The following is a 12904-nucleotide window of genomic DNA, read 5'->3' as shown; positions in this document are numbered from 1 at the left end:
TATATATATAATAGTTTTGTTTTTAATATATTTTTAAATGTAATTTATTCCTGTGAAGGCAAAGGTGATTTTCAGCAGACATTATTTCAGTCTTCAGTGCCACATCATTCTTCATAAATCATTCTAATATGCTGATTTGGTGCTCAAGAAACATTTCTTATTGTTATCAATGTTGAAAACAGCTGTAGTGCTTAATATTTTTATGGAAACCATGATACTTTCTTTGAGGATTCTTTGATTATTTTTTTTGTTACAATGTTAAAAGGCTTACAGACTACGAAACTTTTGAACAGTAGTGTACATTTTTAAAGTTTCCACTTGTGTAAACAATTAAACTACACTTTAGAAATAGTGGCGTGTACGTTTTTCACATGCTAACAAACTTAATATTAGATTAAAATCGTGCAGAATCGAACAAGACCGTATGTAATGCCTTTCCAAACAAGAGCTTTTTCAAGAGCACATCTTATGTTAACATGGCCTTATATTAATTATATTTTGACTTGCTTGAAACAGAAGCTCGTTTTTTTCCACAGCATTTCAACATCATGTTGTACGTTGACAATGAAATTATGTATTTAGTATTACAAAGAGCAACATTTCAGCTTTATTGCAAATGGGAGTGCATCTCCTGTTCTCATATTGGAGGCATGCTGCGAAGCAGCTGTCTGTTTGCACTTGTACAGGATACAGGCAGATTTAGGGCAGAGATTGTGTCTGGGAGGAGATTTAGGCAGGTACATCAGCACTTTAGTGGCAGACCCTGTCATTATGACTTTAGCACACAGTGTCTGCTCATCAAAATATTTGGGGCGAGTTGATTCATGCTCTGTCGTATAGCAATTATGTAGGATTAGCAGAAAACCTAGTAGTATCAGTGCATCTCTACATATTCTCTATAATGGTTCTGATCATGTTTCTACAGGTTCTTTATCAGAGTCTGAAGGATCTGCTGGAGTATGAAGGTAATGTGGAAGACGACATGATGATTACCTTCCAGATCTCACAAACAGACCTGTTTGGAAACCCACTAATGTATGATTTGAAGGAAGGAGGAGATAAAATCCCAGTTACCAATGAGAACAGAAAGGTTAGTCCACTTCAAGCAGAAGAGTCCGGCATTGCATTCATTCATTCAACGTTTTAAAACACAGACATGTTCGTTTCTGCTAGTATACACATAACACAAAGTGGGTCTCTGCAGGATTTTGTGGCACTCTATGCAGAGTACATGCTGAACAAAAGTGTGGAGAAACAGTTCAAGGCCTTCAGAAGAGGATTCCACATGGTCACTAATGAATCTCCGCTGAAGTATCTGTTTCGACCGGAGGAAATTGAGCTGCTTATATGTGGTAGCAGGGTGAGTTGACTATAGATTATTACCTACTTCCAGGCTGTTCTTATACATGTGGCACAGCCATAACTATAAACCCATAACTTTGTGTTTTTCTCATGCAGAATCTTGACTTCCAAGCACTTGAAGATAGTACAGAATATGATGGTGGATACAACAAAGACTCTCGCATTATTAAGTATGTGGATGCTTATTCAAATAAGTTCATTATGTAAATAATTCCGTGTGGGTTATTATTTTCTTTATGACGTAATAGTTACTAGTAGTGATCGGCTGATATTTGACCATTTGAGGTTTTTAGCAGTTTTTTTCTCCAGTTACAAAACCTACTGACAACCATGTCAATGGATAATAAATCTTCTGTTTTCAGCTAGTGATTTCAGGTGTTTCAGGACTAAATGTTGTGCAAGATGAGCATTAAGTTTTTTGTGTAAGCAATTAATTTGTCATGAAATAATTAATTTAATTTGTCTTGTTGTCATTTAATTATGAGTGTTACATTACGCATCAGCCATCCTGATCTCCTGATAGTCACATCAGCACAATATCAGTCGACCACTAGTTGTAAATACTACTTCCTATGTGAGATTAAAAGTGTACATTTTTGACTCTCATCAGGGATTTCTGGGAGACTGTGCACTCATTTGGGCAGGAGCAGAAGAGGCTGTTTCTTCAGTTCACCACGGGCACAGATAGAGCTCCAGTTGGAGGTTTAGGCAAACTCAAGATGATTATTGCCAAAAATGGCCCAGACTCAGACAGGTAAACTCAAATACACTGTTCAGGTTTTTTGACATCATACTGTGTTTAAATAGATCATGTATCAGATCGATTCAATTTTGAATCCGAATACATTTTGTACTTTGAAAAATGTGAGCTATATATATATATATATATATAACTACACTTTTGCCACATTTAATTGATAAGCAATAAATATGCAAAGTCTTCTCAAAGTAATGCACTCTTCCTCTCCTCCTATGGTCAGGTTACCCACCTCTCATACTTGCTTCAATGTGCTGCTCCTCCCTGAATACTCCACCATAGAGAAACTTAGAGAGAGACTCCTTAAAGCCATCACTTACGCCAAAGGCTTCGGCATGCTCTGAGGCACCAGGATCCGCAAAAGAACTCGCTCGCCCTCAGAGCTCTCATTTGTGCGTCAAAGGAGCATTCAGCTACATCGACAAATAAAAGTAAATATCAAGTTTAAATGTAAGGCAACGTGAAATGGGGTAAAATGGCAAAGTTCTGGTGACCGTGTGCCTGTGCCTAAATAGTAGATAAAACCACACTGGACTCTTGGCTCTCTCTCTCCCTCTTATGTAAGTGTTAAGGTTCCATTTTTGTATGCACTGAGAAATAGCGTTATTTATTTGAAAGGATGAAATCTCTTGTCATGTCTGCCAGGAAATCCACTCACTTTTTGCTTTCGTAGTCATGAAAAGGAGAGACGGTTAGAAGTTTTCAACACCTGCAGGACTGATCACCATCTAAACTTAACGAGATCAAAGGGAGGAAGTGGAACTTTATTGATGTATTATGGTTGAACTGTGAAAGTGCACTTAACTCAATATTCAGAATGTCTCTTAGGGTTGTTGTTTTTTTCCTGTTTTGGGTCTGCCCTTTGACATTTTTTGGCTTGTGTTTCATAGGTCTTCCCTAGTCCATTTGTATTTGCAGCAGTGCTTTCAAAGGTACAGAGCAGCCCGTCTCAATCTTGTGTCCAGGAATCTGTATTTATTGAGGAACTGCATTGTTTGTAATGCCGCTTGGCGAGTTGTGCTGCTCTTTTATGGCCAGTTTTCTGCATTTCGCTTCGGAGCCGGCTCTTTCTCTCTCGTACAGAATTGATCTGTTTGCTAAAATCAATCCATGTTCATGGTGCACTCCTGACAAAAATGAGTAGTGTTACAAAAGAGAGATCTAACCTTCACATAAACCTCTCTCAAAGGCTTCCTACAAGTGTTTTGTTACCTGTCTTGTTTTAATTCAGGATGGCAGACTTTTAGTCGGTGAATTCTAATTGACAGTGCCCCATAAAGAAACTGTTTCTGTTTTAGTTGTTTTTTTTTGCTCTGCATAGTGTCTGGCCCTATACTGTTGGATGAAAATAGTGTACCACTATCTTGTCGTGCCAAACATTTATGCTGAGAATTGCCGCTCCGGTTTGTCCAGGCATAGCTGGAAACCCACTTTAGTGATGCCCTCTACACGTTTTGTTTTTCCTTTTTCCCTCTTGCATATTAAATGTGACTGTGGTTCGTTCCACTGCTGATGGCGCTGACATAAAGGGGGGAAACAGAACTTGATATTGAGAATGACAACATTTGATTGTTTCAAGTTATTCTTAAATAAATTCTAAACTGAAAAACAAACCAAGTGTGGAATTGTGATGAGATTGTGTGCTTTCAACTTTTGGGTCTTTTGTGGTGGTGTCACACAATTTAGGAGTTTTCACAAAACCATTTATAATGTAAAATACACACAAAATGAACATATATATCTGTTTCAACATATTCAATACCATATTGAAGCCAAAATACCTTAGCTCGCTCATAAACTTACTTTAGTTTTTAATAAACTAAGATTTTAGTCACTTTAAGATTTGGTCGCCTGGTGTTTGGCATCAAACTGGTACTTAGTTTATAAGAAATAATCATTTAGATTTATTTTTTATATACAATTTAGACACATACACTGTTTCACCTTTTCTATATCAGATTTTCTCTAAGAGTACAGTTTGTGGTCCCTAACATGACACACAATACATGCCTAGTATATTGATAATTTCGAGGCCAGCAAGCAAACAACATTTGTTAGAACATTTATTAAAGAACACATTTGGGTACTCTTGGATAGTAGACTAAAATGTTTTGTCTTGTGTTTGGGATGACATACTTTGTCCATGTTGTTTTTCGAACAACACTATTAGCCATATTATTAAAATAATGTAATTGTTTAATGAGCAGAATCAGAACATCGTCAAAATAACTAAATATTAATTTTGAATATATGTTCTCATACTTATGCCAAATCAACAATTAAGAGTATTATTCCTCCTCTTCCGAGTCTGACCTACAAATGTAGACCTCATCCAGTACAAAGTGCCTTTTTTGGCCACGTTTTTGACATACACCTTAAAGATACACTACTGTTCAAAAGTAGCCATAGATATAATACCAAGTACATTTATTCAGCAATGATGAATTAAATTCATCAGTAAATGTAAAGACATTTATATTGTTTATGAATCAGCATATAACAGCACAGAAATGTTTCTTGAGCACCAAATCAGTATATTAGAATTATTTCTACAAGACAAATGAAGGATCGTGATACTGAAGTCAAGAATAAATTAAATTTTTAAGGAAATTAGAAAATGTTTTTTTTTATTGTAATATTTCAGGGTATTACTATTTTTGCTGTAAATATAAATTTACAAATAAGCCTGGGTGAGCATAAGAAACATCTGTTAAAAAATACTTAATCATTTTAAAACCCCAAACTTTTGAATGGTAGTGTATCTCTCTCCTCAATTCTGTCATCTGAGCTGTTCTTACTGCACATATTGAATAAATACAACGTCATCAGCGTTACGTTTCAACACATATATATGGCAATTAGTACAACATTGTCATGTAAAACTTATAAGTATAAACAGTTTCAAAGTAATGTACTATGTCCATGGATAGGAAACCCCATTAACCCCAATGTCTATGCTGTTGACTATTTTGTCTTCTTCTCTTCTTCTTTTTTGTCCTCAACAACCTCAGACAGATCTTCCACCCGTAGTGTTTTCACTTTGTTCTCCATGTTGGTGATCCTCTGTTTCATCTTGCTCTGGTAGGATGTGTATTCTCCCATAAGCTTGGCAAACTTGCCAGTCATGACTTCAAGGTTGTTCTCTAGGCGGTGAATCTTCTCATCCAGATCTTTGGGATCAGCACCGGCGCTTGCAACCGCCTCATCAAGAAGGTTGTCCTTCCTTAAGATGGCCTTTCCTTTCTCCTCCAGGGCTTTTTTGGCATCTGGGTATTCAGTAAGCGCTTCCACAAGGTCGTCTTTAGACAGCGCAAAGAGGTCCGAATAGCCCACGCTACGAATGTTCGCCGTTCTTCTGTTTCCAGCTTTACTGCCTTTGATTCCCAGAATACTGATCTCTCCAAAGTAAGCGCCGTCACTGAGCACCACAAACTGCGTGACGCCATCATCGGCCACTACGGCAAGCTTTCCTTCTTTGATGATGTACATTTCCCGACCAATGTCACCCTTTTTACATATATAATCTCCAGGACTGAACACCTGAGGCTGCAGCTTCAACACCAACTCGATGAGAAGTCCAGCTTCACAATCCTGGAAGATTCGCACCTTCTTCAGTGTATCTAAATGGACATTGATGGCTATTTCAGCTTTGAGCTTGTCTGGAAGGTTCTTCAGGACTTCCTTCTCATCGCAAGTTTTCTTCTCCGTCCAAAGGTAGTCAAACCATTTGATGACCCTGGCCTCCAGGTCTTTGCTGACCTTACGGAACTGCATGTACTGCTTGATGGAGTCGATCTTGGCCTGAAATTCAGCACGAGAAGCATTCATGTTGGAGATCATGGCACCGACGTTACCGACGATGGTAGCGAAAATCAACACTCCGATGAGGAAGTCCATAACGACAAACAAGTATTCGATGTCTCTAACAGGAGGTGGCGTTTCTCCGATGGTGGTGAGAGTAAGAGTGGACCAGTACAGACAGTAGATGTATTTTCTAGCCAAGCGGCCATATTCTGGATGGCTGATGTTTGGATATACCCATGTGTCAGTCCCAAAGCCAATCGTTTTGGAAATAGCAAAGAAAATGCAAGCATTCCAGTGAATAATAATCAGGATGTAAAGTACGAGGTTGCTGATGCGAAAAATGTTCGGGTAGTTTGTTCGGGTTTCTGTGCGGTCGAAGAACTCGAAGAGACGTGCCATTTTGAAAAGGCGGTTGAAGCGAAGTTCGGGGTTGTTGAAGCCCACTTTGAGCATTATTAAATCCGTTGGGATCATTGAAATCATGTCGTATTTAAACTGTGGGATTCTCCTGTAATGATCCATCAACTTCTTAGAGTCTTTGACAAGGAGACCCTGCTCCAAGAAGCCTGAAAAAGACAAAATTAGAAATTAAAAAGAATACAAATTCAACCAGCTTGTAGTATCTAGTAGAATAGTTTGTTAAAGTGCCCCTATTATGGATTTTTTGAAAATTACTTTTCATGCAGTGTGTAACACAGCTCTAAGTGAATGAAAACATCCTGCAAAGTTTTAAATCTGAAAGTGTACCGTGTATAAAGTTATTGTCTCTCAAAAGAAAGTCGACTCTGAATCATTGAAACGAGTCATTTTTAAAACGATTCCCAAGCCGTTTCATGTTGAGGTCAACATGAAACATTAGCATATTGCCCACCCACTTGTTGGTCTTTTCACGTCGGACTGAATGAAAATGCAAATTCATTCTTTGCCACTAGGTGCCGCTTTTGTAGCAAAATAAAATAGCTGTTTCCCCGGTAACGCTGTACACAAAGCAGCACTGCGCTCACAAACGCTGCTTTATCAGGCATGATTAAATGAAAATGAGACCAATCGGACCCATCACTGCAGATTAGCTTCACGCAAAGGAGGGGTTTGGAAAAATTAATCATTGAGTGAATCGTTTGGGAGTCGTTGAGCAAGTAAGGTAAAAATAAATGCATATTATTAGACAATGAATCTCTTATGCTCACCAAGGCTCCATTTATTTAATTACAAATACAGTAGAACAGTGATTATTGAGAAATTTTCAAATGTAATTTATTCCTTAAATTTCAGCAGCCATTACTCCAGTCTTCAGTGTCACATGATCCTTCAAAAAAATCATTCTAATATGCTGATTTGGTGCTCAAGAAACATATATTATCAGCATTGAAAACAGTTGTGCTTTCACACTTTGTGGAAACGGTAATAATTTTTTTTCTGGATTCTTTGATAAATAGAAATTTCACAAAACAATTTATTTGTAAAAAAAATTGAAATGGTAGTGCATTGATATTTAATTTTAAAATATATAATGGATATATTCAATCAATACTATTAACATTAATAGTGTTAATAATACAATATTTGAACTCTTTCTGAAAAATCACCATACCTGTTCTTGATCTGACAAACGTGTCTGCATAATAGATTACATCTGAGGTATAGTCCATGATGATCCAAAGCATTGTGTAAGAGTTCTGAAGCTCATTGAAACAGGCCCTAAAGAGATATATACAATGAAGCACATGCCACATCTGAAGTTATTGATTTCATGAGAGATTCTGCATGAACAGACCTTGTCACCAGCATCATCAGGTTGTAAAACACTGGGGCTGCTATGACTGAAAGCCATCTGTAATACTTGTCTGAGGCTGGGTCCATGATCCACACTTCTTTCCTAAAGCACATATTAGATTACCGTCTGGCCACTTTCAAAGATGAACACCTACTGAATAACAGCATTCATCTGTGAATAATATAATTATCTGATTATTAGTACTAAAGCTGCTATCATTTGTGGCATACTCACGGAGGAGGAGGAGCATCTTTCTTTTTATCATCTTTCTTATCATCCTTCTTTTCATCTTTTTTCTCATCCTTTTTCTCATCTTTTTTCTCGTCTTTTTCATCTTTTCTCTCTTCCTTCTTGTCTTCATCTTTTTTCTCATCTTTTTTTATTTCTTCCTTTTTATCCTCCTTTTTGCTGAAGGTAACATGTAGGGTTGTTTTTATTTTGAATTAGCTTGTGAACTAGTCTGGTATCTAATAAGGGTCACTAGTGTGAACTAACACTGGTAAGCTCTCATGTTAACCTGCAGAGGGCAGCATTAACACTACCAATATTCACTGAACACTATTAATGCAATGTACTAAACATGTTAGACTATCATCTGTTGTTATTAATTTAATATTTGAGATAAATTATTGTTAGTATTCATTTGTTTTTAGGATTCTAAAATCTAGTATCTAACACATCCACGTATTAATAATTTTTCTGTCATTATAGGGGTTTATATCTGGAGGAGCTGTTTCTACATGGTACTTACTCATCTGTGTTGTTGCAGTTGTTCATATTGTAAGCTGCCAGAGGCCAGTGATTGGCTTTTCTTAATGAGCAAAAGGCATTCGTTTTGTTATTATAGTGGAGTACATTTGGAGGGATCTGATTCTAGGACAACAACTACAGATCATCACTACTGCTGATTTATTATCTATATCTATAGCAACAACTGTTTCAATTAGTTTCTATTCTACAAGTTATTGTGATACTGTTTTACCTAAAGGGGGATTTCTACATGGAAATCTACATACTGTTTTCGGATTTTGATTTTATTAAATGAATCCTCAGCTGTGATCTGTTTTATGAATCATCTGCACACAATACGGATATACTGTATTTTTGCACAGATGCCACATGATTCTCTACATGATTCTTTCATTTTCAAGGCCTCTACATTATACCAAAGGCATCTCTGTCTGTACAAAGAAACTGTACAGCAAATCTTTTTCTTGACTTACTTCCTCTTATGAGGCCTGTCAGGAAGGCCTATAGAGGATCGGGCATTACTTCCTCGGCTAGATAAGTCTTTGAGGTCAGGTCCACGGAATCGCTCTAAAAAGGAGTCGGGACGCTCAACCTCTCTGCGAAGCCTGTGTGATGCCCAGTTCCTCAGCATTACCAGAAACTGGGTGAGCCTGGGAGACCGAAAGATGTCAAACAGTAACACTTCCAAGCACTTTATACAGTATGTAGCTTTCTGTTCAAGCCATGTCAAATGCACACTTAACATGTTCAAATTTTGCACAGTTTTGTTGATAAGTGTGGATCATACTTCTCTGTATGGTAAAATCAGATGTGTTAATGACTGATGCTGAGTGTGCAGTTGACTTGGCTTTAGTGGTAATCACGGTTCACATGGTAAACTACGTTAAAGCTTTGGTTTGGATGGACTTGATGTTACCTTGCCATAGCCCCAGCACCTGTGAAAGAGCTTCTCCTGGATTCCTGAAACTGGCTGGTTGTAGAAGAAATGATCCCCTGCATGTCAGAGGACTGGTCCTCACATAGAGAATGTGCCCTAAGAAAAGTTAGGTTTTAATCATGTTTCAACAAGACCAGCTATTGAAACTAAGCTGCAGAAATTGCAAAACAACTTAAAATAAAATGCAAGAACATTCTCCAAATTACAAAGTGTATGTTCTACAAAGTGTAGCACTTGCAGCTCCAGATATTTTCCTGAAGAATCCAAACATTCAGATTTTTAGCTAAGTTTATTTTTTTAACAAAATACCAGCCCATTTCAATCTAAACTTAGCTTTTAGCTGAATTTTTCAGCATATACTGTTTTGTGAACTTGTCACAATGTAATGCAGATTTGCAAACAAAAGCTATTAAAGAATGGGGGAGTCCAAAATATATTTGACCTGACAACAAACCCGCATCCTGTGCTTGACAGCTTCTTGTTTCATTTGCGAATTGTTTCAGAAAAATTTAAGTCTGAAACTCTATTGGTGCAAAAACCCTGAGCACTGTAAGTGATGCTCAAAAAGAAAAGAAAAAGATTACAAATGTACAATATGACCCCCTTAAGATCCGCTTGATATTCTAACCTGCTTGCACCATTTTTAGTCTGGTCCAGTTCTTCTTCAGAGGCTCGGACCGAAAGCCTGTGTCTGGATGGGTAGGATTGCTCTGTACAAATCTCCGCCATTCTCTGTCTTCTCTTCGCCTATTCTAGGCATCCAGCACTTGATAAGACATGTCAAACAAAGGACAACACTATAACAAAAGACCATGAATTATTAAACATTTAAAGCATGTATTTGATCCTAGAAATTATGCTCAAAAGCATAATGCAATGAGGCTTTCAATGGGCTGCCATTATTTCAGATAACAACGTTGTATCAGCTGAACCCAAGGTTCAGTGGAATTAAAATCTGCAAGAACTTGTTATTGACTTGATCTCTGTAAACCCGTTTTTACACCGACAGCGACCATCTGAACACATCGCCTAAAAATACTTGCTGCTTAAACACTAAACAAGATCAGTGGCCCATCTCGCTGGTAGATAGATCTTGACCCAGATGTACTTTAAAGGCAACTCGAGCCACCATGTAAACAGAACTCTTAGAAACTGTGACTGCATATAGCAAGAATTGGTTGTAGACTAATATTTGGTTAAACAGAGTGGTAAATTGATTTTTTTGTTTGTTTGTTTTTTTTCATATGGCAAGAAATTTCCTAACCCAGTTATACACCACATCTTTCAGGGTCTTTGACCAAAGGGGTGATGCTGCACTTTCTCTATCTAATAATGTTTAATTTTATCTTATTGTTGAGGGAAGATTAGTGTAATTAGACTAACACCACCAACGCTATTTGTGTAATCTATTCCAAATCCAGAGCGATGCTAATGCTGAAGACACACAGCAACCTCTTGTCTGCAGTCCTGATTTCCACCCACAGGGTTCTGTCATCTGAGGATCTGAAGACCCCTATGCCCACCCTAAAAAATAAATCAACACTCTGACATGCCCAATGTAGTCTTTCTTTCTATAATTTGTACTGTCATCACACAATTAACAGTGAAAAAGCACTGTTCATCATTTTGTTTTAAATACTTAGTGTTTATGCTCAGTCATATAAATTAAGAGTAAATTAACTGTGTATTTCTTTCATTTAAGATTCATATTCATAAAGGTGGCTAGTTTTTACAGTATATATATATATACATGTACATTGGCACTGTAATGTAAAGTGTCACTATTGCATCGACAAGAGAAAATCTGGACTGGTTTATTTTCATTAAACGGTTTAGTTGGAAAGCTGAGCACTGCTACACGTGCGCCAGAAACGCTCTGACTAGAGGGGATCCTGTTAACTCATTTGCATCTGTTACGAACCTTAGTTAATATTAATACATTATGTAATATTTCAGTGTCTTCTGACGACTTATTTATCGTCTCATCGACAAATTCTTTCGCAAACACCAACGGACAACAAATAAGTATTCGTATGGGAAATTAACAGCACTTTCATAGCATTTTTATATTTGTATCATTTACACTATAGTAACATGCAATCTATTAAACTTACCTGCGAAGCAACAATATTTAGTTGTCCAACAGATTTAGGGCACCAGATTCAAAGATAATTCCTGTTCAAGTTGCTCTTTGGTTGAAGCAACTGGTGATCCTGCTCAATGTTACGTAAAATCCCATCTTTACAGAACTAATTCGAGTTGGCATTTTTGGTCATCAGTTTTCACCCACTTTTGCTGTCATCACCAGTTTTCTTTAGACTGAGATGATGTGTGATTCTTAGATGTCCAAATTTTTAATATACTGATAAAGGATGCGTTCAGAAGTCCTCAGCTCCTCAGATGACTGACAGCTCCGAGCTTTCGATGTGGACGTGGGCGGAGCTTAGTGTTCGTCTTCTCATTAATATTCATTAGCAATGATAAATGGCTAATGGCTCTGCCATTTTTACAACCGACTGAAACATAATGTTAATGTTTGTAATTCCTCTCTTATTTATTTATTTATCTTTAGGGCAAAATTTATAGAAATGAGAGCATATTTATTTATTTTTATAATGATTTATTGTAATTGACACATTTACATTCTTGATTTGACCTTTTTCTGAAAATAATTTTAAAGCGTGTTATTATATATTTATTTATATTTGTATAATTGCATTGTGAGAACACCTTTTCTATGCTACCAGGCAGTATTTTTGTCCTGGTGAACCAGCACTTTCAGAGATTAGGGATCCACTGAAAATTAAAGTGGCAAGCGTTGGTGGCACTACCGATATCACCAACTCTGGCATCAACATGGTCGTCCCAGCCATGCTAATGAGACCTGAGAAATCCTTAAGGCAATCTGCGAAGCTGCGTCGTTAATCCCAGATTAGGCCTGAGCGCCTATCTGAGCCACCTAATACTCTTTCTTGGCCTCAGCCCTTGAAATACTATGTGTGCACCAGTTAAACTGGGCTGACCTCACGTAGCACATGTTTAGTACATGGTTTTGCTTTTTTTTTTTTACTGGACTGGGTCCAAAGAGCATTATACTGACATTATCTCAAGGGAGCTCTGTGTTTTGAGTGGGTGTGAGATGAGGCAGAAAGAGTAAAAGAGAAACCGATATATCAAAACTACAAACAAGTAATATGAATTATAGAAGCATTTGCAAACATAACCTCCAATGCCATGTCACCAGAGCATATTATTAAGTTCCCCTAATAAGGACTAAGCCGCCCTTTAACATCTGCCATCTGTCACAGATCTCCATAAGATTTGTACTTAGGTGAATACAAAATCTGAATTGCAGCTAAAGGTTCGTCATGCAAGTTTTTTCATGAAAAATAACCTTTTGAAAAAAAAGTTTGATAGTGCATATTTGGAAATTGTAATAATGCACAAAAAAATCAGTTGAATATTTCAAGGGGGAAAAAAACTATGAGGCAATAATAGGCTTGAGTTTCTAATGAATAGA

The 12904-nt window shown here is 37.2% G+C and overlaps 2 protein-coding genes across 5 annotated transcripts in view; one reads left to right on the top strand and one right to left on the bottom strand.

Annotated features, from left to right (window-relative positions):
- The window catches only part of LOC107585142 (ubiquitin-protein ligase E3A-like), a 12507-nt gene extending 4004 nt beyond the window's left edge, over positions 1-8503 (top strand). Inside the window, exons 5-10 of one of the 3 annotated variants that reach the window (XR_001609216.1) lie at positions 926-1090; positions 1205-1360; positions 1459-1532; positions 1973-2116; positions 2343-2550; positions 8409-8503. Coding sequence is in view for 1 of the 3 variants with exons in the window: in XM_016272029.1 (XP_016127515.1) it covers positions 926-1090; positions 1205-1360; positions 1459-1532; positions 1973-2116; positions 2343-2463 (660 nt within the window). In the remaining 2 variants the exon portion in view is untranslated. Of the gene's footprint in view, positions 1-925; positions 1091-1204; positions 1361-1458; positions 1533-1972; positions 2117-2342; positions 3510-5130; positions 5146-8408 lie in introns of those variants that run through there. The other 2 variants (XR_001609217.1, XM_016272029.1) reach the window with 2 other exon arrangements.
- On the bottom strand, positions 4835-11804 carry cnga3a (cyclic nucleotide gated channel subunit alpha 3a). 2 transcript variants are annotated; one of them, XM_016272031.1, is made up of 8 exons: positions 11499-11804; positions 10013-10150; positions 9364-9480; positions 8449-8508; positions 7932-8105; positions 7698-7799; positions 7515-7621; positions 4835-6489 (listed from the first exon to the last, which is right to left on the bottom strand). In XM_016272031.1, exons 2-8 carry the CDS (start codon positions 10111-10113, stop codon positions 5084-5086), a joined length of 2067 nt encoding a protein of 688 aa, XP_016127517.1. In that variant the 5' UTR covers positions 10114-10150; positions 11499-11804; the 3' UTR covers positions 4835-5083. The 2 variants fall into 2 exon arrangements, with proteins under 2 accessions (XP_016127517.1, XP_016127518.1); XM_016272032.1 differs by lacking the exons at positions 9364-9480; positions 10013-10150; positions 11499-11804 and adding an exon at positions 8921-9135.
- Positions 11805-12904: the final 1100 nt, after the last annotated feature.

Source organism: Sinocyclocheilus grahami, unplaced genomic scaffold (assembly GCF_001515645.1).
Source record: "Sinocyclocheilus grahami isolate Dianchi unplaced genomic scaffold, SAMN03320097.WGS_v1.1 scaffold67.1, whole genome shotgun sequence".
Taxonomy (NCBI): Eukaryota; Metazoa; Chordata; class Actinopteri; order Cypriniformes; family Cyprinidae; genus Sinocyclocheilus; species Sinocyclocheilus grahami.
The sequence above is the reverse complement of the archived record's forward strand: the minus strand, read 5'-3'. Positions and strand labels throughout refer to the sequence as shown.

Bases quoted from the DNA above. Each gene is read 5' to 3' on its own strand.
- cnga3a (XM_016272031.1), bottom strand. From the start codon at position 10,113: ATGGCGGAGATTTGTACAGAGCAATCCTACCCATCCAGACACAGGCTT. The intron at 8,106-8,448 runs GTAAGTACCATG...TGTTACCTTCAG, and splicing joins AACTGCAACAACACAGATGA to CAAAAAGGAGGATAAAAAGG. The intron at 7,622-7,697 runs GTCTGTTCATGC...ATATCTCTTTAG, and splicing joins CTGATGATGCTGGTGACAAG to GGCCTGTTTCAATGAGCTTC.